The 26518-nt window shown below is 31.1% G+C and overlaps 4 protein-coding genes across 5 annotated transcripts; 2 read left to right on the top strand and 2 right to left on the bottom strand.

The window, feature by feature from the left end:
* Positions 1-20: 20 nt before the first annotated feature.
* Positions 21-4054, top strand: LOC113394438 (uncharacterized). The gene is made up of 6 exons (XM_064220561.1): positions 21-316; positions 423-545; positions 622-1365; positions 2834-2957; positions 3202-3371; positions 4049-4054. Exons 1-6 carry the CDS (start codon positions 101-103, stop codon positions 4052-4054), a joined length of 1383 nt encoding a protein of 460 aa, XP_064076631.1. The 5' UTR covers positions 21-100.
* A 143-nt stretch (positions 4055-4197) lies between these two features.
* On the bottom strand, positions 4198-8974 carry LOC113394437 (lipase 3-like). Its single transcript, XM_064220560.1, has 5 exons — positions 8966-8974; positions 8458-8656; positions 7778-8139; positions 5181-5339; positions 4198-4606 (listed from the first exon to the last, which is right to left on the bottom strand). The coding sequence occupies exons 1-5, from the start codon at positions 8972-8974 to the stop codon at positions 4226-4228; spliced, it is 1110 nt and encodes a 369-aa protein (XP_064076630.1). The 3' UTR covers positions 4198-4225.
* Positions 8975-11279: 2305 nt separating this feature from the next.
* Positions 11280-14475, top strand: LOC113394365 (zinc finger protein 131-like). Its single transcript, XM_026631651.2, has 6 exons — positions 11280-11568; positions 11654-11845; positions 11927-12076; positions 12772-13147; positions 13353-13467; positions 14094-14475. The coding sequence occupies exons 1-6, from the start codon at positions 11386-11388 to the stop codon at positions 14317-14319; spliced, it is 1242 nt and encodes a 413-aa protein (XP_026487436.2). The 5' UTR covers positions 11280-11385; the 3' UTR covers positions 14320-14475.
* A 2959-nt stretch (positions 14476-17434) lies between these two features.
* LOC113394364 (neither inactivation nor afterpotential protein C) lies at positions 17435-26053 on the bottom strand. 2 transcript variants are annotated; one of them, XM_026631650.2, is made up of 18 exons: positions 25922-26053; positions 25177-25496; positions 24965-25069; positions 23335-23714; positions 23161-23251; positions 22807-23088; positions 22335-22723; positions 21640-22188; positions 21264-21556; positions 20870-21174; positions 20333-20622; positions 20098-20247; positions 19920-20023; positions 19787-19855; positions 19518-19702; positions 19089-19288; positions 18489-18877; positions 18258-18411 (listed from the first exon to the last, which is right to left on the bottom strand). In XM_026631650.2, the coding sequence occupies exons 2-18, from the start codon at positions 25465-25467 to the stop codon at positions 18383-18385; spliced, it is 4101 nt and encodes a 1366-aa protein (XP_026487435.1). In that variant the 5' UTR covers positions 25468-25496; positions 25922-26053; the 3' UTR covers positions 18258-18382. The 2 variants fall into 2 exon arrangements, with proteins under 2 accessions (XP_026487434.1, XP_026487435.1); XM_026631649.2 differs by having other exon boundaries at positions 17435-18877.
* Between the last annotated feature and the right edge of the window lie 465 nt (positions 26054-26518).

Here is a 26518-nt window from a genome sequence, read left to right as displayed (position 1 = left end):
TCAATCTTGAGACTCAAAATTATAAAGTATATTATAAAGTAAATTCTAAATATGTTAAATATTAGATTTAAGTGTATTTATAGCGATTTTGTTTTGTTCAATGTTTAACCATAATAAATTAAAACTGTTAGCACGTAACGAAGGCAAAATTAAATCTTATGAGTCATGCTTTGATATTAGAGCATGGAGTCATGATACTGATACTCGAGTTAGGTACCTTAGGGATTGGATGAAGTCTGATATGCCGATTTGTGTAATTCCTGTTTCCATGGTAACTAGCTCTCTAAGAATGATGACTTGGAGACGACGGGGGAAGGTATTTTTTATATTTTTTTCATTTATGTATGCATGTTTTTAATGAATTTTGAAAATTGTTTCTAGTTATACCTTACAGTTTGGAAATACTCAAAATGATGTTTCAGGTTACGCCCAGATGTCACCCGGATTGTAAGTCTAAAGTGGTCCTTGATAGCATCTGCAACTCTTGTCATGTCATTAAAAACTGTTTTAAGGACGACGAAATTTTTCAAAAATATTTTGATGAGGTTAGTTATTATTACCAATATTAAAAAAAATATATTTTTAAAATGATTTTGAACATATTAATTTAAACTTTCACAGGAGGAATTCGAAACGACTCACTGGCCTTGCGAACGATGTTTGGAAGCTCTAAAGAGTATAAAAATGTTTTGGAGGATAATTTTAGAAAGAGTATTTAAAATAAAGTTTCCTAAAAGCACTGAAAGCGATGAAAGCCAATATAGCAACGGAAGTGTGAAAAGTATCGCTAAAATATGGCAACAGGAAGTTGTAGAACAGGCACTTTTTGTGAAGAGCTTAACGCCTTTTATAAAAGAACAGCTCAGCCTAAATTCTTTGACACCACGCTCAAAACATAGAAGCGATGAAACTTCATCACACAAGATTATTAAAAAAGACGCCTCTACGGGTACTAATTGTATAACATATTGTTATGGTGTAAGCAAACGAAACTCGGGAACTTTATGTAAAAAATTAAGCAGATGTACTTCATTTAAATACAAGACTGTTGACGTCGGCTGTGGTGTTGATGGCGTAAATAAAGAAGAAAACGTTTTATATAAATACAATTTAGATTATTTGCAACAACGATTCAATCAACAAAGCGATGAATTAAGACAATTGAAAAGGGAGAATATTTCACTGAAACTTAAACTTCGTAATATGCGTAAAAATGTTGTACCATCGTATACACCCATATTCGTTACTGATAATAATGCTGTAGTGCCTAAGCCTTATGAATCCAATTTCGACGATATTAACACTGAACCTGTCAAAAATATTGAATCAGAAATGATTATAACTATGAAAAATTGCAAAAATAAGGTAATCTATGTTATTAATATAGCTATTCAATTTGTATAGTACATCACTTTTCTTTTATTTTGTTAGTTAGTTCAATTTTTTTTTAAATGTATGCTCATTACTGTTGCTTTTTCTGTGTAGTCTATATATATATTTATGTATAGTTATATTGATAATTAAGTCTCCTCCTTCCTTTAGATTATATAATGTGGGTTGTGACAGACACCAAGATTAATTATAAACTTATTACTCGGTAGTAGATCCTTCTGGATGTTCGTCTGGGTAGGGACAAACCACTTATCGCTTGTTCTGTCGCTAAACAGTGAGCCAGTGTTATTACAGGCACAAGTGATAAATAACTTGTTAGTTTATAAGGTTGGTGGAACGTCGGGAATGGTTAACATTTTATACATCATCAATGTATATCAACGGCGGTGCCTACTCCAACAGGTTAATCATTTTTCAGTCCACCAGTTATTATAAATAAAGTAAATGCTACACAAATTTCAAACATACGAGTTACTGAACCTTATAGGAAAGAGGTTGTAACTTGGGCAGTAATCCATAAGTAAATAAAAAAAAATGTTGTACATTTCTGAAGTTGACCTTGTACCTTCGATTAGGATGCACATATTCTAATCACCAGGCTGCCTCAGTTTATTAGGTGTCTCTAATATTTAAGCATTACCAATTTGCATTATTTTTCGAAATTAATTTATATTGTCCCTCCTATAAAAAAACTTCTATTTTTCTGCGGCAATTTTTGGTCGAGCTGATAATAGTTGGGGTTTTCCGTCGACAAATTCTCAGTAGCAGCCCGGAGTCTAGAAGTTGGAAGGGTGAACACTCTTTTCCCTTGGAAAGAATGCAAAGCGATTTTACCTGAGCTTCATCCTTTTCGCGGTCGTTTTTGATTTGAAGGAATAGTGATTACATTAGTTTACGGACATACATGTGCACTGGAATATGTAGTACACAGATGGCTAGTATTCGTTGAAAATGACCGATGTGTCTGAAGTTATTCACAAAAACAATAACATATGTTATGATCATATATATGTGCCTCTCTTATTTCAAACAAAATTACTTATATAATACTAAATATCCAAGGTGTAGATGGATTTAATATATGTATATGCAATATATTCCTTTTATTAAATATTTCCTTTTTTTTCAAATTATCTGTCAAAATCGATCGTTATAAAAGATCGCCGTTTTCTTTGCATCCAAAAACCGTTGAATATTTTGACATGAAATTTGTACCAATATATTCAGCGTGTTTCGGAGGTTTTTGGCTAAACATTAACTTAGAATATAATTAAACGTATAACTTAGCTACAGAGACGTGTGGTAAAGGGTCTTCTAGCATATAAAAGGTAACGACTCTACCTCGTATAGGGGCTCTTTCAAAATCTTTACGTAAATGTTATTACTATTCATTTAAATAATTATTACAAAGAATCTCAATTCAACATTATTATTTTTAAAGAATTTCAGACACGTGTCAATGCTGCAAGTACTACATAAAACAAATGACGTAATAGCAAACGAAACCTTAAATGATAATCATCACCTCAGGCAGAAAGAAGATCCTATTGAAGTTTTGACAAAAGGTGACGAAAAATTTTAACCCAAATATTATTTGAACATAGACACACATTAATATATAAGACTATACGAATAGATAGTGTTTCTGTATGCTTGTCGATCTGTCTGTTGCTCTTTCGAGGCCAAACCACTGAACCTAATTTGACAAAATTGGGTATAAAGCAAGCTTGAAATCCCTAAATCGATAAATCCGCTAAAACGCGAGCGAAGCCGCGACGAGTAGTTATATATATCATGTTATTTTTTCAGTGCATGACACATTTGGTGCTATCGTAAAAAGAGAGCTTACAATAGCAAATAAAAAGAAATCCCAAAGAAAAGATGTAAATATTGATGCTAATCACAGATTATATACTAATAAAAATGACAAGACTGTATCTGCAAGGTCATCATATTCCACTCTTTCCGATGCGATTTTTGTAAGTTTTCCATCACCAGCCGTTAATATTTAAGTAGCAGTAAGTCATCAAGTCAGAAGCACTTTTGTATAAGACTGGTATTAATCAAGCATTGTATTTTGTTTATTTAAACTTTGCCGTCTATTTGGTCAGCTTAGCATGAAGATTGAATAGCGAAGAATAAAAATGGCTTGTAGTCAATAAAGATTAAACAAAATAATAAATTCTAGTAGTACTAAGTCAATCCTCTTTTTTTGATGAAATTTTAAATACTTAAATACATTGTTTTTCTTAAGTTACGTATAATTTATTATTATCTATTTATTTAAAGAAAACAAAAGCAACGTTTTTTTTTTTGTTCAATTTAAGTAATGTTTTATTGCCATCAACACCGAAATTATTTGCAAATTTCATCTCATTCGGTCGAGTGGAGTAGATTTAAACCCAGGGCAATTCTACTAACGCTAACAAATTATTACTTTATCGCAATCGAATCAAAACATAATCTTGCCGTTCTGCTGTTTTTCTATTCTAACTAATTCTACTAACACAACGATCCAGTTGAGGATGATGGTCGAGGTGGTGGTGGTTGTGGTGTTATGGTCGAAGTCGGATCGGAATAAGATCGTATCAAAGCCAATAGACATAAGTAGAATTGTCCCTCAGATACGATTAAGTTGAGTCTATTTTTATTTTAGGAATAGTCGAAGTTGATCTAAGAAAAAGAAAGAAAAATACCGAGTAATTAATTTTATTTTCAGGTCTCAACAACAGACGTTTTATGAAATGGAAAACAATTCAAATTGTTGTAAATTTGTGTGTTTGGATGTAATAAACATAATGTGGTCCTATTTTTTATTATCATTAAAAGAAAATCAGGCGAAACGAGACATAATCTTCATCATACGTCTATACAGAAGTTTGTCAGCGTCGATTGCGAATATGAAGTCTAAATGATTGAATTTATTGAGCGGTACTCTGTATTTTCCGACCACCGAGTCTATTCCTAGTAATAATTTATCTATGTCATTCGAACTCGATAGCCAATCATTATCGCCATAGTGTAGATAAATGGGTGCGGTTATTGCACTTAAATTATACGCTGGTGGTGTAAAAGTACCATATATTCGTTTATTAGATATCCAACCATGGTCGAAATTGGTGAACTGCTTCGATTTGTACAGTTGACCGAAATGGATCATTTGTCTCGTCGACGCACCGGCTGGTGTGTGGCCCAGGACCACTGGAAGCATCGTCTGGAATAAAAACTTATATTTATGATTTAGTTACAAGTTTTTGGATGTATTTTTGTTACTTAAAGATTAGTAAATTTTCTCTTCTTACGTAAACTGTTCATAATATTTTTATATACAGCGCGCGCAACAGCCGCACCTTTTAGCCCGCCTTAAACTTTACTGGCCCTTTTTTTGGGAGCGTGATTTTATGTAGTCTATATATAAGCATGTATATTATGTTATGATATATTATATATATGTCAAGATATAATCTTTCTCAAAAAATAATATCCTTAGTTTCGTTAAAAATTTGTTGAGCATTTTATATTAAAATATATATGAAATCGTTAAGAAATATGTTAAATTAATGTATATAAGTACTATATTTCATGCTGTGTTGAAAACATGTTTTTGCGGGGGTAACTAATAGAACAATGCTGTCTCCTTCTTTCGAATGTCAAATCAATAATGGCAGAAAGAGAAAATTCTGTGTTTAACTGAACACTCACTAAGCAATGTTTATCATTAAGGCAGTTAACGTTTTTAGCAGTTAACAAGATGGTTAATATTTATGGGTAAAAACTAGACGTATCACCTTGTTGAGCTGCGCTTCATTATATCCACACAAAAGAAATAAGAGATTGGTGCATAGGCTCTGCGTTACAGCTTCCTCGAGACAAAATCTTTTACCAGCTAATTCATTTATCTTACCGTTCGCTAAGAACTCGTTTTGACCTAATAACCTTAATATTCTCTGAAAAAAAAAATGTATTATGTATGAGCATTGTCTATGAAACAAATATCTTTAATATATAGTAACACTGCCTGCTACTCTTTTGATGGAATTTGGATGAAAGGTATTAAGCAAGCTTAACATATAGGCTACTTAACTACTTACTTATGTTTTTATACATAACATCAAACGACCAACTTTGAAGCTACGGACGACAACCAGTTTATAAAAAACTTACAAATAACATATGTATTTCCAAATTATTTACTTATCATTGTCTATTGGTTGTAATAGCTATTTGAACGATTAAATCATAATGATAGTGAAATCTTAATTGACACAGAATTAGTGATAGTTATGTAAATGGTTTGCTTAAATAGACGTACTAATTATAATATCAATACCAGCACTATTTAGAAGACAATTTTTTGTAACAAAATGCGTGATTTTTGGAAAAAGTACTATGACAGAGAAACTTTGAATATTTGTCCTTATATAAATATAAATTTTAAGTCAAAACGTTTCTGTAATAAGTTTATATGTATATACAAAACATGCTCATTTCATATTATAACAATACTTTATACTATTAAACTCAAAATATTCTTTACTTAATTATAACACTTAAGTCATGTTACAGGACTAAATAATGTATAAAACTATTTGTTAGTTGTATTAAATATTAAAATTACGTCTGTAACAAAATCGATCTATTTTTAATTTAAAAAGTCATTATAACTTCATATACAGTTTAGTGCCAGAGATTTTTACAACTCTGTGCCTTGCCGCTACGCTTGGCGTAAATTCAGTTTATGTCAAGAAAAAAAAATCTTCTATATCACATTCCACAGTAAATCCTTGCTCCCTGCCAAATTTAATTTTAACCCCTTCAATCTTTTGTTCCTGTTGCGATATAAATTTGTTTTACTGAACTTAAATGTTTTATCTTCTATGTATACAATATATTATGCTATATATATAATATTAGGAGACCGGGTTTTTATTATATTTATATACTATATTATCACATTCATTGCCAATAGATAGTAAGAATATAATTTCATTTTTAATTTTCATGAAAATCTAAGTAAAACATTTACATATTTCTATTACTAGCTGTGCCCGGCGGTCACACGTGACTAATTTGATTGTATTATACATGGAATATTTAAAAAAATCTACTACACATACTAACAAGGGAGATTTTCGAAAAATCCTGATCACTAATCAAAGACAACGAAATTTAGACATAGACAATTTTACTATTTTTTTACGAATTATACGAATATTACCCACCTAAATATTATAAAATATAATAGAACGTTAAGTGTGTAACATAATAGGGATAATAAAAATATTGTATTTTGATAGACGCAATCGATTTGACGAACTAGCTCATATAAAGATTAGACGGTACCTTAGTATGCTGCCTAAAAGGTAAGAGATGACACCGGACACACAGAAAGACAGAAAAATAAAAATAATGCATGTTTCCATTTTCAAAACTTGCAAACTCATATAGAAATTACAGATAAACACTTCAATTTTATTTATTTGTTTTACCGATTAAGATAAGTACCATGCTTGTTATAAGTACAATTTATTATATCCTTCTTAAAGTAAAATCCCGTTGATGTATTAGAGAGGCAAGTTATCTGTCTTATCAATACAGAAGTGTTTGTGTAGTTATTATTGTTATATAATCGAAATGAAAACAAGATTATAAAACATTTAATCCATCAATATTTTGAAGTAATTTTTTTTATTTTTATTTTATTTGGGAAACATACAGTAAACAACACATACATTATATAACAATTAACCCGTGCACAAACCAATCAAGTTTCCACTAAAAACTAATTCATGTATAGCAGTAAACAAGCCATTCAATGAATTATAAATATTAATTATCTAAATTCAAAAAGATGAAACACCAAAATAAAAAAAAACAACAGGACAAATATATAAAACAATGACTAAATTGACAAATGCATACTAACGTTCTCTTTAAATGTATTGAGCGAACAAGAAAACATGTCTAAGTCATTAAACTTCCTATTGTAATTCTTAAAATAGCGATAAATAAATTCATTTTCTGATCATTTATTTTTCTTAGGGCAATTATAAAATAAATCTTAGTGGCTTAGTAGTCGATTCAGTCAATAACGCTATCTTACTCAATAAATTGACAGATATGAGAACAATGAATTAAAATATGTAGTTATTGTAAATGAAATATATCCTCGTAAAAAGCTTTTAAATTGATTTTAGAAGTCTATCGTATCAATTACACTTGAAGTTGATCTTTTTTTAAGATATACCTATATTTATAGCTTTACTCAAAGCGGTACGGTTTGTACATTATACATAGATAGGTCATTTTAAAAATTTTGCTCAAATGAGCGCCGTTTCCAGAAGGAAGTGACATTTTTTTTTCAATTTAGTCGTAAATCTCTTACCTCCAAGGAGTTCGTAAATGGCGCAAGGGCTCTCACTAGAGGACTTATTATATTTCCAACAAAAGCAACTGGTGCCAGTGCTTGCATAGCTTTAATTTTATTGTTATATTCTGGTCTGGTTGAAGTCATCACAAAAAATGCTGTAGTTCCCTGTGAAAATCCAACATACTGTATCTTGGAGACGCTTGTCTCGTTTAACACGTAGTCGATCATAGCCGGTAGATCATAGTAGCCTATTTCGTGCCAGCTGAACTTCCAAAAGGCTGAGGAAGATGGATTAATTGAGACGTGTTTCCGCGAGTACGTATTGCCTCTGGCGTTTCCCATCCAGACGTCATAACCAGCGTCTGCTAATATGTAAGCTGAAAACGATGAATTATTAAACATTTATTTTATTATAGTTTGAATACCTATTTTAATACGTGGTGTAAGAAAAATTTAGAAAATTTGGTCTGCTCGGCATGATACTATCAAAATTAACTTTTTTGGCGAAGTATTAAAACTCAAAGTAAAGTATTAAAAGTATTAAACTCATTCTATGTAAATTGATTGGATGGCTCTCATTGATGGTCGATTGTACTAATTAATCCTCTATTTCAAATAAACTAAACCGACTGGTTTGTATTCATGGTAACTCTGATTATACGAAAACTTCGTCTCATCTTGTGAGAACGTCTTACCCAATCCTTTTCCTGGTCCCATTAGTACCCATTCCGCAGACGACGAGAGAAGACCGTGTTGTAAAAATACGACAGGCCTGATTTCTTGAGAGCAATTTTGTTTTCCATAAGGTATCCTATGCAACTCCAAGACGTATTTGTCTTCTGTGTACGTTCGATGTATTTCGCATGCATAGCCGTACTTTCTTACGAGGCTAAACTGAAATGTTTTGCAATTATGGTATTGTTTATAAGATTTTTTTTTTTTTTTATATATATGTTAAATTCCCACAGACTTATTGTCCGTGCCGTTGTTATATGATACTAGCTGAACCCGCGGCTTTACCTACGCGATATTTATAAAATTTTATACCATATAAAAAAAGTAGCCTATGAATTTAAACTTTCAACATAACAAATTTCATCTAAATCGGTTCAGTGGTTTAAGTGTCAAGAGGTGACACAGTTACTTTTGCATTTATAATATAAGTAGGGATTATTTATAATAGTGATTAGGCATTTTATTCACAGGCAGCATCATAATCTGAATTTTTGGATTGAAGGTTAAGTAAGTATTTACAGTATGGTATATATATTTTAGTGGAAAGGTAAATCGAAGCATCTTTTTTTTAAATTACACGCGTTCGAGAAATTTCACATCGGCCGCGAAAATTTTATTTGTATTAGGAACTTTTTGTTTGATTTTTTTTTTTTTAAATAATATTCTAAGGAAAATTAAACCAATCTTACTTAGGGTTGTAAGAGCTTTTTTGTGGATCTTACAAAAGCACGTTCGGCTCTATTAGTTTATGGTGTTTTGAGAAATAAAAAAATATATACATGACACTGTACTTCACATTTTAGGGGACCAGGCTGAATCACTTCGACATTTTAACAATGTGCTCCACATACCTCAAGGGTAAAGAAAACACAAAACAAATACGTATGAAATTGGACAACATATAATATAATTTTTAAGTTATACTGTTATTACAAACCCAATAATTGTAGATAATTTGAGTTCAATGTACTTATTATTTTTGTCAAAAAAATCACATAAACTCATAAAATGTTTTCGTATTAAAAATATTTAGTAAAAGACAAAGCTTTCTTTTTGTTTCGATTTTAAGGGTTTTAGAATGCGTGATAGGCATACATACAGTATCCAATGAAGCGTCGTCATCGACATCATTAAAATTACTATTTTTATTAATTTCTTCATCACCATACACGAAATATGTTAAGCAAATTATTACACAAATTTTGAACATTGAGAAATTAATAGACATTTTGTTTAACTATCAAAATGATCACCTTTACAAGAAACTACACTGAAATGGTAGCTGAATTTGAAGATAGTCTTCAAAAGGATTAACTGATAAGGCTAATACTGTATCTATTAAGGTAAATTCGTTTGTTTGTGTAATTGTTGTTTGTCTTGTCTTGAACTACATAATATTATAGGTATACCTTTTTAATTAGCTTTATTATTATTTTTTAAATATTTAGTCATAATTTGAAATGTTTTTTTACAGTGTATATACGCTGCATACTATGGTTAGTTAGCATTCTATCTGTAATTAATCAGGAACCATTCAAACCAGAACGCTACAATACAAAATATTGCTGTTTGGCAGTAGAGTATCTGGTGGTAGGTAGAGCTGGTGCTTACTCATACAGACATTCTCAACCACCTGTAAAATTATAGATCAGTAATGAATGTATTTTATTCTAACCTGTTTGAATAAACTTTAAAATGACCTTTATTTATCTTTTATCACTGGAAAAAGGGGTCAGACTCATTAACAATAATTACGTACAACAATTACGAAATAAGTGGTCTCAAGGTTTATGATTATGTATATGAGATAAAGCTAATATCAAAATGTTTGACGATTAAGGTATTTTGTTAGTTTGTTTGTTCTGATTTCACATATCTCTATAATACTGTTTAACTCAACATTAAATATTTTAAAAAAATATGAGTAAGTAACTAGTTGAAATATTATTAACAAATCTAAATATTGTTTTAGATACCTAGTCGGTACTTCACCTTAAGAGATCTAAATTCAAACAGTACTAAGTATCGTTATGCTTATGTTATTATTAACGACCTATAAACACGGCTTCGACTAGTTTTATTACAAAAAGATAGTGGAAGTGATTTCGATAATCTGTAATTAAAAATTATTAATGACATTCATTAAATCGAATATTTTTAAATAATCAATTAAAGAACGCATTATATAATTATGTAACACACATATGCAGACTGTCATTCAAATTTTATGTTTGCCATTCAAATTTGTAAAGACATGGCTTATTTCAGTTTGTTTGTATAAAAACTTAACTTTTTTATATAATCGTTTCATTTGACCTATATTAACTTAGACTTTTTCATTACAAACATTGAAAAGTAAGTGTAAATAATAAGTATTAACGGTATTTTATTTGATGATATATTCTAATTCTACGCAATTTTTTTATTAGAACCAACCGCTGCAGCATGATACTAGTCATCTTCATAATATGATACAATTGGCTTATGGTAGTATACATATAAATCCATGTATAATACGAGTTAACGTAAAAAACAATTTGTATTTTGTCAAATTATTAAATTGTGCTGTATGTGTTTTTTTCTTAATAATTTAAAACTTCCGCGTTCCGCCTACTGTCATTTTCGTATAATCTGTTAAGAATTATATTATTGTTAAAAATAGTTATTACATTTAATAAAATCAAACATTTTCTAAATTATAATCGAATATAAATTTATGTTAATTAAATAATTTTATTGATTTAAACCTTTATATTAATATTTTTGATCTGCCAACACTCAGATTGTTTTCTTTCGCATTCGCAGTGATCATTTATACATGCATCTTAATTTGTTTGTTTTTACATTATATTTCTTTTGTAAACAATTTAGCTTTATGAAGACGCGAAATGGCAAATCAGGAAATCAGCTTAAAATGGAATGGATACCAGAATAATATATTATCAAATGTGAAGGAGTTATTTAAAGACGAAGGTTTATCTGATGTGACACTAGTATCGGAAGGGCAAAGTTTTAAGGCTCATAAAGTTATCCTTTCTGCGAATAGTTCAGTATTTAGAACGATATTTCAGGTAAGAAACCATGGATCTTAATATTACAAGGCCAACATTTTAAGGCTGTTAAAATCATATGTAACGCCCACACGTTTTTTCACAGCAAAACCCCCACAAAGATCCAATTATAGTACTTCATGACATCAATACAGATTCTTTACAAACTTTGTTAAGATTTATGTACAATGGTGAAGTTAATGTAACAGAAGAATTTTTGCCAATACTTTTAAAAACTGCTGAGGCCCTAAGAATATGCGGATTATCTACTGGCAATGATGCTGCTAGGGACGACGAGGTAAGCTGGGAGCATCTTTTATGAAATAGGTATGTATTAATCAGATAATTTCTTGCAACTAAAAAATGATAATGCTTCTAGAAAACTGCAACTTCCACGCAGGCTTTATCTAAAAAACGAAAGAAAAGTGAGCAGGATGATGGAAATAAGAGCAATAAAAAACTAATGCCGTGTCCTGTAAAACTAGATAATGCTATCACCGTGTCAAACTCTGATGTCCACAAAAACCCCGTAAGTATTCAATCAAATAATTCCATGCTTTTCATATCAATTCTTTTCAATGATACACATAATTGCATATAATCTTATAAAAGTCGAAATGTTCTGAGAGATGTGGACCTTACAAAAGTTTGTTGGGTTTAATCTGGGGAACAACTACTGAATGTGCTTGGTTTGTGTTCATAAATAATGAGACAATCTATATTATATTTGGCTATATTCGCACGGCATTTTTATTTACAGATTTTAATAGTTAGTGTAGTTGTACAAAAAAGTTATATTATAAAACTAGTATAGAATACTTCTGTGAAAACTTTATATCATAGTTGTGAAATATTAAAACCCTATGTATACTGATAAATGATACATGTATCCATTCAATATTATAATTAGTATTAGTAAAGTTATCACTTTGTTTTATCAATTGAATTTCACAATCATGATATGCATTTTTGTTTTGATTTTGTTCTTACATAAAAACTATAAATGTGTAAGCTTAAATTAATCCATGCAGCAGTAAGTTAAAAAGCATTGCATTTTTTCTATTAAAAAGTTTTGTTCCAAATGTTGTCAAAGTTTGGTCAATAGGTTCAGATCATATATTAGAAAAGATGAATTAAATTTTCATATTTAATACATAGCAAGTAACATAGTGATGAATGTAACAGTTTGATGTGAATTTCTATTAAAATCTATATTATTTACAGAACATTGTGCCCAAAGTAGAGCCAGTCGATTCACCACTAACTGATTATTCAGGAGAAAACACTAACGATACAGACATTGCCGTTTTAGAAGATTCAATCGAGAAAAAATACTCTGTTAGTCCTGAAAATGTTCCAAATAAATCTATGTGTAATATGGCTTCTGATCGTTGTGTTAAGAAGTGGATTAATGAAGTCAGCAGTACACAGCCATGCTTAAACATGATAAATGAAAAAAATATAGAGCAGGATGATGACAAAGAAATAGAGATTGACAAGGAAGTAGAGACAGTATTACAGAGTGGTACTATAGTAGAATCCTTAAGTATAACAACTGAGAATTTAAATTTTGTTTCCAGTGAAGCACAAAGTGTAAAAGGTATATTGTTATCATTTTCACTTTTTAGTGTTTTTTCAATGACTTGTAGTAAACAGTAATGATTGAATGAGTTTATTAAATATGTGCGTCCACAAAATTTGCTGCTATATTGTTTTCATCACATTTTTTGCTGATATTTTAGATATAAAACCTATAATTGATCTTATGAATTTTTTAAATTATTACTGTTAATATTTTATTTCAGACAAAACTACCACATGTTATGCAAACCCATCATTCCCATGTCCATTCTGTCCCAGAGTTTACAATAGCTGGGGTTATAGACGGAGACATGTTAAGTCTAGACACATGACTAACAGGTGAGTTATATTAAGTATAAGCCGACAATGACATAATTTGAGAATTTTCAGAGAATCTGACAAACCTTTATAGTTCTCTTATATTTATTCTAAATTCAGCAGTTAGATAATAGTTAATAATTTAGCATAAATTTTACATGAAATGATGGACGTTTCTAGTTAGAAGTTTGTCTTAACTTCTCTCTTTGTGGCCTTAACTTTCTACTGCTGGGTGAAGGCCTTCTCTCTTATATAGGGGAGGGGTATAAACTTTGCTCCATTACGTTTCTCCTATGCGAGTTTAAGAATATGCATGACAGATTATTATCCACAACATGCTGGTTTCCTCACCATGTTTGCCTTCAACTCCAAGCATGAGATGAATTATAAATACAAATTAAGCACATGAGTTCAGTGGTGCTTGGCCCCAGTTTGAATTCTAAATCGTCGATTAAGATTCAACTCTTATAACCACTTGGCCATTAAAGGCTCTATGTACATAATCAACTCCTTTGTCAAATATTATGAGAGGGCTAATGTGAGCGTGGATTGGTATCCTTCCAGATCATTAATTAAAATTCAGTTACAAACACAAACATTTCATATTGCATTTATTAATGTGATGTATATATTATTTTTCTCTACAGATTGTCATGCAAATGGTGCGTTTCAGTACTACCATCTACTGGAGCATGGTATTCCCACGCCACCAGAGCTCATGGCGTTCCACATGAAGAAGCAAGAAACTCCCTTGTAGTCATGGTTGAAGCGCATGCAGTACTTACTCTAAACGAGCCAAGTGTAGCCCAGTTATTGGGACAAGTCGGTATATCTGACAATAACGGCACTAGTGTCAATGACAAAACTGCCTAGGGTATGTCTTTTCTATTCTACTAGATTATTTGTATACACTTAAACAAAAAAATCTTTCATATATATAGCATGACCTCAAGCACTAAGTACTTTGAATGATGAGCAAATGATTTTTAACCAAGTTTACAAAATACTATTTTAAAAGTAGTGTCAGCATATGAAATATAAACCAAAATATTTGGAATGCCACTGCGATTATAAAATATTTTTTAAAACAATCGCACTAGTCTCAGAATTTAAAACAACTAGCATTATATTTTTCTCTTATTCCATATAATCGTATTTATAAAAGAAATCAATCAAATTGTATGAAATCGTGCACTGATTACTTTGATTAACAAATCATATTTAACCCAGACATTGGGCCAAATAAGAAATTGCTAATGCCAGTAATAATTATCCAGGGTATAAAATTTTCTCTTATCAAAAATTTATTTTATACACAAAACTGCCAATCTTTAAGAGCTTATTTTTAAGTATTCTCGATGCAAGCATTTTGAAAAATATTTTAATTATATATTTCTATTTTATATGTATGTATTGAGAGGTAGAGGTATATAAAATAACATATATATATATATATATATTTTAAATAGTCTATAAGGATTTATAATATAGTTCAGAAAAACAATTGTCGATGTAGACAAAGTGAATTTATCTGGTCTTTAGTATGGTTAAGCTGAGGTCTGTTGATCTTATAATATAAAAAAATCAATTTCAAAGCTGTGGATTAGTCCACATTTATCAAATTTATATTTTTTTATAAATTCCGTACAGTAATCTATGTTAACTTTTCTGACAACACTTTAAGCAAGTCCAAATTAACCTCAGTATATAGTCATTTTAGAATTATATTAAAAGTGATAATAATCATTTAAAATTAAATACCAGCCAGTCGATATTATAGGCAAATAACAATAATCAAAGTCTAATAAATAAGTGGTATTTTTATATAAATTGATAAAAAAAAGTAATTATTAAGATTATTATGAACGGAAATCGCTCTTCATAACTTTATATTTGTTGCATAACTGGCAAACTAATATAGTAACTAGTTACTTAAAAGAAAAGACGATGCTTTAAAAATAATCAAGTCAATATGCATTGTAACAAGCCATTTAGTTAAAACTTATTATAATTTTAGAATTTATATTTTATTACTATGGTAACACATTTCTAGTGATGGTAACAAATTAATACTATGGTCAGTAACATTTTTTTTATCACATTTCATAATAAAAAAATGGTGATAATTATAATAATATTAGTGTTTATTTGATATAATTTAGTGATGATGATCTCAACTCAAACAAGTCAAATGTTTAGCAGTTAAGATTCGTAATATTAGTTTGTTTAAATAACTATAAAATAAACGAATATGACGAATGAGAGTTATGTTAAAAATTTTGTAAGTAAATAAAATCATTTGACTAGTCCATTGATCCACCTTAAAATATTTATACCTTTTATGATGCTCAGATCAAGCTTAAGTTCATGAAAGTTACAGTTGATTTCAATAGAATTAATACAAGTAAGCAAATAAATGTCATTATGTGTCAGCCACACTTAACTGAATACAGCAAAATTGTAAAGATTTGATTATATGTTAGATTAAAATTCAAGTTTACTACGTGTTGTGGCATACTTTTATTGCCTAACTATATATGTTTTATGATGGGACGGTAGATTGTATTTGTGTTTTTGTAACAATTCTATTGAGATTTGTGCATAAAATGTTTGTACTCAAAATTAACTTTTTTTTTTTAATTCAATCATTCAATCATTTTATAAATTAGTTACGACTGAACAAATAGAGAGCTTATCGTAAAAATATACCCTTTCTTGTATAAGAAGATATTTTTATAATGTACTTTTTAATGTTCGTAGTATTTAAGTCAATTAGAAATCTTGGCAATAACTGTGGAATGTGATTTCTGTGGTGGAAAAATACATATACATGTTTAGACTTTAGATGTATTTTAAATTATTTTTAAGGCCTTCTTTGCAAATTTGTATTTTTGCACAATCCACTTAACTTTTTAATGTTATTGTGATTATTATATGTGGTGTATAAAACAACGAGTGAGTGAATGACCTAATTTTTATACAAAAATGTATAATTTTTTTCCAATATAAAGCCTTATTCAGATTAAACGCATAAAATGCTCGCATTACAAAGTAAGGAATATTAATTCAACAAATAAATATAAAATAATGATTTTTTTATTGTATAATAATTATGTTTAAGAATGTTTTATTCTAATTCATTTATCAAGGATTTTCTAAAGTTGTTCTTTTAAGTACTACACTATTATCGATAGATTTTTTGTATTCATTACACAGTTTAAAATTGAAATTTTATCAGTAATAGGTTATAATTGTGAATAAGGCCTTTTTGGATTTGTAATAAATTTTGAAGGTAATTAATGAGTAAAATTATTTTTATTCTTACGATATTAATGGTTAGAGTCATAGACAATAGATGAGATACCTAAATAGATAGGATTCAATATGTAAGAAATAATACAAAGAGTAATTCAACAGAAGGCATTAAGTTTAATAAAATTGTCGTAATCAACACAATATATTATATTATCAATTATTTAAACAGGGTTGAATATTTTTTATTAATCCTAAATTTTTCAAGATTTTATGTGAGTGTCTGTAACCTGAATTTGTTTTCAATGTAGGCCGCCTGTCATGTTCCTCTCAGAGTTCAATAAGCCTATTTTTTATATCTAAACAATAATGAAAAACAATCCGTATTCTCTCATATATGTACTGAAATAAGTTATACCTAAAATATAATATGTTCTATATAAATATTGAGGAAAAATTATGTAATCATAACTATGGATGTAACTTTAAACAGTCTTATGAAAAACATATCAAAGTGTCTACTGTTACGTGCTTTCTTAATAGCATTGAAGTATAATTTGTGTTGTGTTTTCATTTCTCTGATGTGATTATCAATGAAATAATGTGTTTAGAACCGAGAACATGAAAATGTAAAATCGTTTATTCTTATGCTGTTCTTATAATGTTTTCATATACTTTTATACAGAAATAATTTGGATATATCAGGGAATATTTATTATTTCATAAAGTAACACAGTTTTTCGATAATAATTTTATTATATTTTCCGATACAATTTGAGATGAAATAACAATAATATTTGCAACACGAGTGATATTCTAATCTCATACGTAATACACTAGTATAAATAAGTTATATGTTATGTTTAATAATTATGTACTTTTTCCACGGTAAAGTCAGACAATAGCCGGTTAAGAAGGACCACACGCTTTATTTTACTAATAATATTATTGATATTATTTTGTTTAGATGTTTAAGTAAATAATAAGTTACCAAAGCAATTTCGATTAAGCTATATTATTATATGTAAGAAAATTAAAAATGACATATTTTTCTATGATGTGTATGAGAATATATGTTGACAAAATTATGATACCATAATGACTCGCTTTAAGTTTTGAAAATTCGTATTTAATATACTTAACTCTATTGAGAAAAATATATTTTACTTAAGCATAACGATAAGCTTTATGTACTAAACAACAAGTAATATATGGCTTTAATATCAAATTCAAAAATATTAATAGAGTAACGCCATAATATAAGAATAATGTATGCTTCGATGGTAAATGAGAATAAATATATTTTTTACAAAACATATTTTGGTTTCGCATTTACAAATCTGCCACGGAACCCTCAACGGTTATTCCCGGTGCTATTTCAATCGTTTCGGTGTCGTCTTTGTTGTCTCCGTAACCACGATTTTGTTGAGAAGACCTCTTTTCAAATCCGGAGTCATCAAAATCATGAGAAACTCTATCAAAGTCATGCTTTGGTGGCAGTTTATTAGAAGCGATTGAATGGGTAGGGGACAGAGCGACAGATGATGCCTCATTAGGTGAAATTATATGCTTTCTAGAAACCGGTGCCCCATAAGAAGTGTTCACATAACGTGAGTTGGCCGAAAATCTAGTTGAGTTATCTTGCGGATCATCATACGTTTCACTCTGTCTCTTCATGGATGCTCTATTCTTCGGAGTTTTTTTCAGCATAGCCTGAAAATTAAACGGGGGCTCATCATCATCTTCCTCTCTCGAGTGCCTTGAAGATTTAGCCAAGGCCTGTAACTCACTGATTGGGTCTGGCAGATCGCTCTTGTCAACAGTAAAGCTGCCACGTGCATTGCTCGATCTTCGACCGGCGCTGTTTTCTAAAATATCCGTATCGTCTCCGCCGCTGGACCAAGGAGCGGGTGGGTGGTAAAAGCTTTGGGGGGAAAGGTTTGGTGGCTTCTTATAGATGACGGGTTTGCTAAAACTTTCTCTTCTCGAATATATGTCTGGTTCGTCTGGAGGTAAAGTTGGCACAGGTTTGGATGGGTCTCTGCAGAACGGCACGGTTATAAGCGTTTGCGTGCTCGTTGAAGCTTTGAAAGGGTCCGTTTGAACTGCACTGCAACGACGTTTCAAAGGTTCATCCCATTGTTCGCTGTCAGAATCATATGGACTTGCAAATGTGTCTCTACAATGGAAAATGGAAAACCAATTATAATTTTAGAACTTTTTGAAAATTTTCCAAATACATATTTCCATATACAACTAAAATGTCTGCATTTAGTTAATCATTTCATAAATAATAATCGATGCAGGTCACACATGATTATTACAATTTATACAACTTTATAAAAACCAAGCGTTTCAAATGCCAAAACTGGCGTTGGTTAAATACTTACGTGCTCTTCATAGAAGGATCGCACATATGCGAAGTATCGAAGAATTGGATTTCATCCATTCGGAAGGGAAGTTTCCAGACACTTGGTGGTCCAGAACCAAGGAAACTTTTTTGTTTAGCATGAGGGTCAACGCGGTCAAGATTTGCTGGTGAATTAGTATTATTAAGTCCTTCAACTACAGCTTGGTTATATATATGTACCTAAAATATAAATTGGTTGTATACTTTACCCTAAATACCCTGAGGTAAATTATAGTGTATTAGTGTATTATATTTACATACATCGTGTATTATTGGAGAAACTATAAGCTCTAATATGTGTAAATTAGTTGCTAAAGAAATAAGACGTAGCAAATTTATAACGCATCTATTTTTTAAAAATATTGGTTTGCTTTGATTTAGTATTTTGATGTTTTTTTATTTTATATACCTGCTGTGAATAGTGAACCAAATCCTGATAGCGAAGCGCTCTGTATTGCAGGAGTACTTGGAAAATTGATCGGCTCTTCCATTTCATAGCAAACCGTTTTAGGAACGCAGATGTCTCTTCATCTATTTGATCAGTAGATTTGTTGACGAGAGGATATGCTTTGCGAACTATGTATCCTCTATAAGCTGTTTAAGGTGTAGACAAATAAGTAATATAATTGATTTAGAAAAAAAAGGTTTATCTGATTTTAGGCGTTTATTTTAACTGACCTTTTTGAATGAGTAAAGCTGCGTCTTCTTCAGATACATTTAGGGATTTTTGTTTCTTCAATTCCTGAACTAAGAACAAAGCAAGGTATTAGAAAAAAGTTTATATTCTATGTTCGATGATTTTATTACTTACTGTGCAAATTCTTTGATTTATTTTTTACGGCATTTCTTTTTGCTAAAAACGTTCGCATCATACTTTGCACTTTTACAATCTTCTTAACTTGGATCTCATACAACCTGTACAAATATATAAAAAATACATATACTTTTATAAAACCACAAATAATAAATCTAATTGCTATTTTATTTACCTAGATAGAAATTCCTCGTTATAATATTTCAAAAATACTTTGGATTTACCAAGTTCCCATCCTTCCATTTTCAAACGTATCAACAGCAGTCTACAATTATCAGCTGTTTCGTCGACAGTTTCGTCGAAATCAAATGCTAGGAAGCGATATCTGCGAAAATGTGTATTTGTTATTTTTGAATATATCATGACAAAAAAAAATCTTATATTTTAAATTAAAGCTGTGTCATACAGACCTTCGAATAAATTCAGCAAATGGTACTCTGCAAGGAAATCCATTTTGACGAGCTTTAGCTGTATCTAAAACAGCTAAAGCTCTTAATTGTTGTCGTATAAGCTCAGTCTGAAAACCACGAGGGTTATCATTTAGGTCTGTCCTTACACATCTCACGTAATGTGTACCACCGCTGCCAGGGCCTGAAGACAGTTGCTTCAGTAGTTCTAAGCTAGTGGCTCGATATGTAGTAGCCGCAGTTCTCATTCTTCGTATTTGTGAATACTGGCCTTTAGAAACCGTGTTAAACTTCTGTAAATAAATATTTAGATTATGCTGTTTGAGTGTGCAAATATTTTTTTTATAAAAAGTAAAAGAAAACAATTCGTGGTTGATAAAAAATTGGTGCGGATTTGCTGATTGCATCAGCCTACAATGATGGTTTAGGATACATCCGATATTACTTACGGTTTTGCTAGTTTTCTGTATTCCCTTTATTCGGATATTTACAGATTATATGTTTAAATGTGTACCTTTTTATTGATGTTAGTTAACTTACTCTAGCTTTTAGATTTTCCATTTCCTTTTCAGACTTTGACCACCCTGCTGGTGCTGCGCTTGGGCTTTGATTGGATGCTGCTGTTAGATTTCCAGATTTAGTTAACTTATTTTTGAACAATTGTTGCAGGTTAAGATTTGTCGAAGCCCTCATAGTTTCAATCATTTCAGGAGGGAGGAAATCTCTATTTTTATCGGCCATTTCCCTTGCATCGTAATTCACTTTGCCAGTGTAATGTGCTACACTAAATTCATGATTTCCTGAGATCTTGACATAAGGGCCCTTACATTTTGTTTTAATTGTACCTGATACAAAATTAAAGCAGTAAATTAAATTAAATGGGTCATATACCGATGATTATTGAGATATATAGCTTTAATGAAGTTGTTCTTACTCATTATAAGTTCATGGCCGCTGCTAGCGCGACTTGCTTCATCTAATATATGAAAAATACCAAGTGGTTTTCCCATCAATTGATCGACAGAATTTTTATTGTCGTAAAATCTTAAAGTTGTAGTTTGTATTTCTTCTTCTGCCGCCTCTTGCATTTCCCAAACAAACATTCTTTGATTGTACAAAAATTGGATTTGCTCGTTTGTTGTGTTAACAATTAACTGTTCCAATCGATTTCGATGATAACACTCGAAACCAAACATATCTATTAGGCTTACTGAGAATCTATCACCACTGGAAAATTATTAGTAATAAGTAATGCGTCAATTATTATAATTATATCTGAAACTCACAATTATCCGTCTATATATACTTACAATACAGATCTCATAAATGATAGTTTTGCGTTGATTACGTTGATTAACCAATCCACGAGCCTCTTATAAAGTGCACTTGCAAGAGTGTCTCGAGCATCTCTAGCTTCATTTGTTGCATGTTTTCTTTTAACAGCAGTTCCATTTTCAATGAGGCAATAATTAAGAAGCGCCCAAAGAAACTTAACTTCTTCGAGAGATAATAATTTTGCGACTTTTTTGGCTTCATCCAGATTCTCTATTTCAGCTGATCCATTTCTACCATCTCTGAATCTCACATTTCCTAAAACAAGTATAGCAGCTAAAACCGTTTCCAGGAACTTTATATCCTCTTCTTCCCAGTCTAGTATTTTTAAATTTTCAACAAACTCATTGTAGCACTTAACATTTTCCCGGGGTGATTCTCGTGCGCTTCTCGCGCCTCTTGAGGACTCGTCTAGAACTCGTAGATACCGGTGATTTCTATTTCTTTCTAAATAAAATTCATCTAACCTGTTGTTTGCTTCAAGAGCGTCATAAAAATAATAAAGAAGATTAAAGTTTGCGTGATTCCTGCAAAAAAAGCTTAAGATTAGCTTTACTTTTTTGTACCAGCTGGTACTTAGCTGGTATTTAGAGTTTGTATTCGAAACTGAAATATTTAATGTGTAAATCAAAGTGAATATAATTAAATATCAATCAATATTAATATATATTACATGTCTGTAGACGACACACGCCACTTTTCGAGCTGGTATAGCCAAAAAATCGCTCCACTTAATTTCCCTGAAGTGCCATATGTCACTTGTACTTGTAATATTCCACGTGTGGAGTTTGAATTAATAGGAGTTGCTGAACTTATGCACGCTTGAATAACTTTCGTAGCTTTTTGTATTCTTTCTCCGGTATTATTCTTCATAGCACCCAAATATGTAAGGTGAGAGAGTGCATGCATCATGTAAGTTGATTTGCCTGATTTACTTTCGCCAGAAAATATTATGTACTGAGGTTCGTTATGGTGAGTCGCATCTTGATGTGCACTATCGGCTACAGCAAAAATGTGAGGTTCATTATCAGACCGCGATTTGCATTCGTATTTCTTGTGATGCTAAAAAAATAATACTTAAATTATAAATGAATGTCGAATAGTGCTATATAATAACAAGATAATGTTATGAAAAGAGTGATTGCCTCTTCAGTGTAAATGTCTTCATGTGTATTTGGATTAAGTATTAATAATACATCGCCGATAAATGACATAAACGACCCTTTCTGATATTTTATTTGAAGTTCGCAAATAATGTTATCCTCTGTTAAATGTTCTAGAGCAGCAAGATCTTCGACTTGCATAGTTTCAGGGTCTTTTTTGCCTTCGGTAGTGAGAAGGCCATTTTTAATAATTCTGTCGGTTGGTTTATAAGGAGCTTCTTTTTCCACAAAATCAGCTGCAAGCATTTTTAGCTCAGTCGATAGCTGTAATAAGTATTTGTATATTCAATAACAATAAAATAATGCAGAATATGCTAATTAAATTATTTGCCTTACATGAAAATCATTTTCTGGGACAGTTTGAATGAATGGATGTTCTTCCAATTCGATCATAAAAGGTCGATGCTCGGGATTTTTTTCCAGGCATCTGGAATTATTTAAGTACAAGCATTTAATTTCCAATTTTTTACCTTTATATATATAGGTATAAAATGAGTAAATTTAACCTACTCTGTTATAAAATCGTTAATGTCATTAGATGACATCGATGGCTTTGCTACGGATGGTGGAGGATTCCTCACTATTTGAAACAAAGCTCTCGTAGGATGCATATTCTCAAAGGGAGCTTTGCCATCAACCATTTCGATGGTGCTGATTCCTAAAGCCCACACGTCAGCTCTATTGTCGTATCCTTCGTCACCTCCTGTAACCACTTCTGGCGCTATCCAACTCGGAGACCCGATGCTTGTTCTGGTTTTATCGTGAGTTCCATTTAATTTGCACGATAAACCAAAGTCTGTGAGTTTTATTTCACCATCCTTGTTAATTAAGATATTACTACATCGTATATTTCTGTGTATTATTTTATTGTCGTGTAAATAAACGATTGCCTGTAAAAATAAATATTTTGTATCTTACGCAATAAATATTGAAAACGGATGCATGTATAATATTAGATAACATTTAAAATGAAACAAGTGAGAACTGAGTATCGATTGGACCAATCAGGATACTCAACACTTAAAATTGACAATAAATGATAGAACGACCGCCCTTACGAAAGGTTTCTCTGAGATGAACCGACGATTCTGATGTCAGCGTCAATCAAGTGGTCCACGCCCCTGAGATTCATTGGGAGCTATTTGCATACGTATCGGGACCCAGACCTGTCGCGACTTGTCTGCGCTCTACTGCCTGATATATCATTTGGTTAATGCGTTCGTTACAATCGAGTTCGTTATAGGGTTGCAAATTTTAAAAGGTTTCGTTACTGATTTAAGTTTTTAAAAGATTGTAATGTTTGTACAATGATAGTCCATTATAATTATAGACTGTCAGAATGATTACTACTATATTTGGTTTTGGACCTAAATATATATATAATTAAGAAAACTTTAATTCATACATCTGTTTGAGATAGAAGATATGTACATTTATAGTAAAATAACATCTTAATTTTTTTTTGTCTTAAGAGATTCAACATTAACCGCAACCGTACCTAACAAGAGATACCTTATCGGTAGATTTGCATGGAAAATGTATCCAACAGAAAGGACGCACTGGTATTGTGAACCAAGTGGCTTGCATAAAGATAATATGCATTTAACGGGTTCTAATTTCTTTTGAGCTTAAAATATCAATTTGTGTTCTGAACTTAAAGCTTTAAAGTGTAGGGTGTAAGGAATATTCTTTATCGATGGAAACGAGAGCAAAGGATCATTGACTACCGCGATTGAGGTCCGTATATCTTGTGTGTGCGAGCATTATTTACGATAATTGAGCGATGCGCCGCGATGGGGGGCCATCATGGTGTTGTCGGACGCGCACCGACATTCACATCGACAAGTTCGACTGTTCCGTCGCGAATCACATCAAATAAAGCGGCATGCATTTTAAGTAATGGCCCTAGATAGTATTTCAACGTACGTGGACATTCGCCCGGCAATATTTTATTCGACGTCACGCCACAAGAAGGAATCGCCCGGACACAGATCGGAGAACAATTGAGTTTGCATTCAAAGTACCTACCAATTGATTCAGCCGTTGAAAGTTGGACTGGCAGGCCCTTTGTTTTATAAACAGCCATCTTGACTCGAATGTGACGAACGACATGTTTATAGTCAGTCGAATATGGACTTACCTTGATCGTATATTTGAGGATGTAAGCGATGTGTTCCTCGGACATTTTTTTGTCCGCTGCCTTAAGTTTTCTGACAATATCAATAACAGATCCATATTCGCATAACTGGAAAATAGATAATCAGTTGAATATTTTTTTTTTACTTTCATCAGTTATACGGAATAAAACGAATTTACACTAATATACACTTTCATATTCCGTTGCGTATTTACCTCAATGACAAACCAAATCCTTGTAGTATATTCGGACTTATCACAGAAAACGCCATAGAAATCTATGAGATTGGGATGTTTGGTAAAATCTCGTAAGATTTTGTATTCATCTTGAATGTGTGGTTCATTCTCTTCGTTATTTATTTGTATTTTAACAGCCACAGCTTTGCCAGCAGCTTGCTTATCTTTAGCTCGATGGACTTCGCCGAAGACACCAGAACCGATTTTCTTCTCAAGAGTATACCGGTCTTGGGGACTTGGAAGAGACGGTATATTAAGACCGTCCTTCATTTTGTTTAGTTGGTCATGTGTTACTGAAACTGGATGAGGAACAAGTACGATCGATTAATAATAATATCTGAGTTGTATTGAAAAACTGTAGGTAGGTTTGGTATTCTTCGCAGTATTTAAAAAGAAATATATCAATTTGAGATTGCAATAAGTATCAATATAAATATTTTCAATTCACATAAAATATTAAGCTATACATAACTATAACAGTACAGAAGATTAAAAAAACATACGTTCACTATTTAACAATATCAAAAGAACCAATTTTAGCTGCAATGAAATTTACTTATTTTACATTCAATGAAGAAATACGACGTAAAATCAATTGAATACTAAATTTGCTCGTTGTGGAATGGTCCTTGTTTTTTAAATAAGTTCGATTTTACTATTAGAAAAAAAAAGAATTTATTTAAAAAAATGTATTGAATAAAAAGATACTCTAACAAGTGCTTACCGTGTGTTCTGCAACAAGACACAAGCTGAACTAAATTCTAGGAACGTGAGCTCTAACAAGTGCTGGGGCTTCAGGTATTAAATCCTCACTAATCCGCTATAACAGTCTTAGACTGCGACTACTTTTCATCGCGACTTTGTATGCCGAACTAAAAAAAATAATAACATTACACGAGTACTTATATTATAACTATATCTGTTTATCAAGAAACAAGACCTTTATTGAATGTATCAGAAAATATGCGTACATTAAGCGATAATTTATAAAAGTAATATTAATACAATTTTTATTTATATGGAACAATTAACTTTACTTTGTGCTAAAGAATTTACTGTTATAAGTTTATTTATGCGTGGTGGTATAATCTCCAAGACTGGTACACTAACATTAAACTTACACCGATATTTTGATTTCAAACAATTCTCGACATTTTGTTTTATATTTTTCTGACTTATTATATACATAATATAATTAAGAGTCTCACCAGGTTTTCTATATTACAAAAACGATTTATTTTTCGGATCTAGTACTAACATTTAATCGTAGTTTACCTTTTTATCTCAAAAATTTTGAGAGAAATAATCAAAATTAATCATT

Source organism: Vanessa tameamea, chromosome 4 (assembly GCF_037043105.1).
Source record: "Vanessa tameamea isolate UH-Manoa-2023 chromosome 4, ilVanTame1 primary haplotype, whole genome shotgun sequence".
In the NCBI taxonomy this organism is placed as follows: Eukaryota; Metazoa; Arthropoda; class Insecta; order Lepidoptera; family Nymphalidae; genus Vanessa; species Vanessa tameamea.
This window is presented reverse-complemented; position numbering and strand designations above follow the sequence as displayed.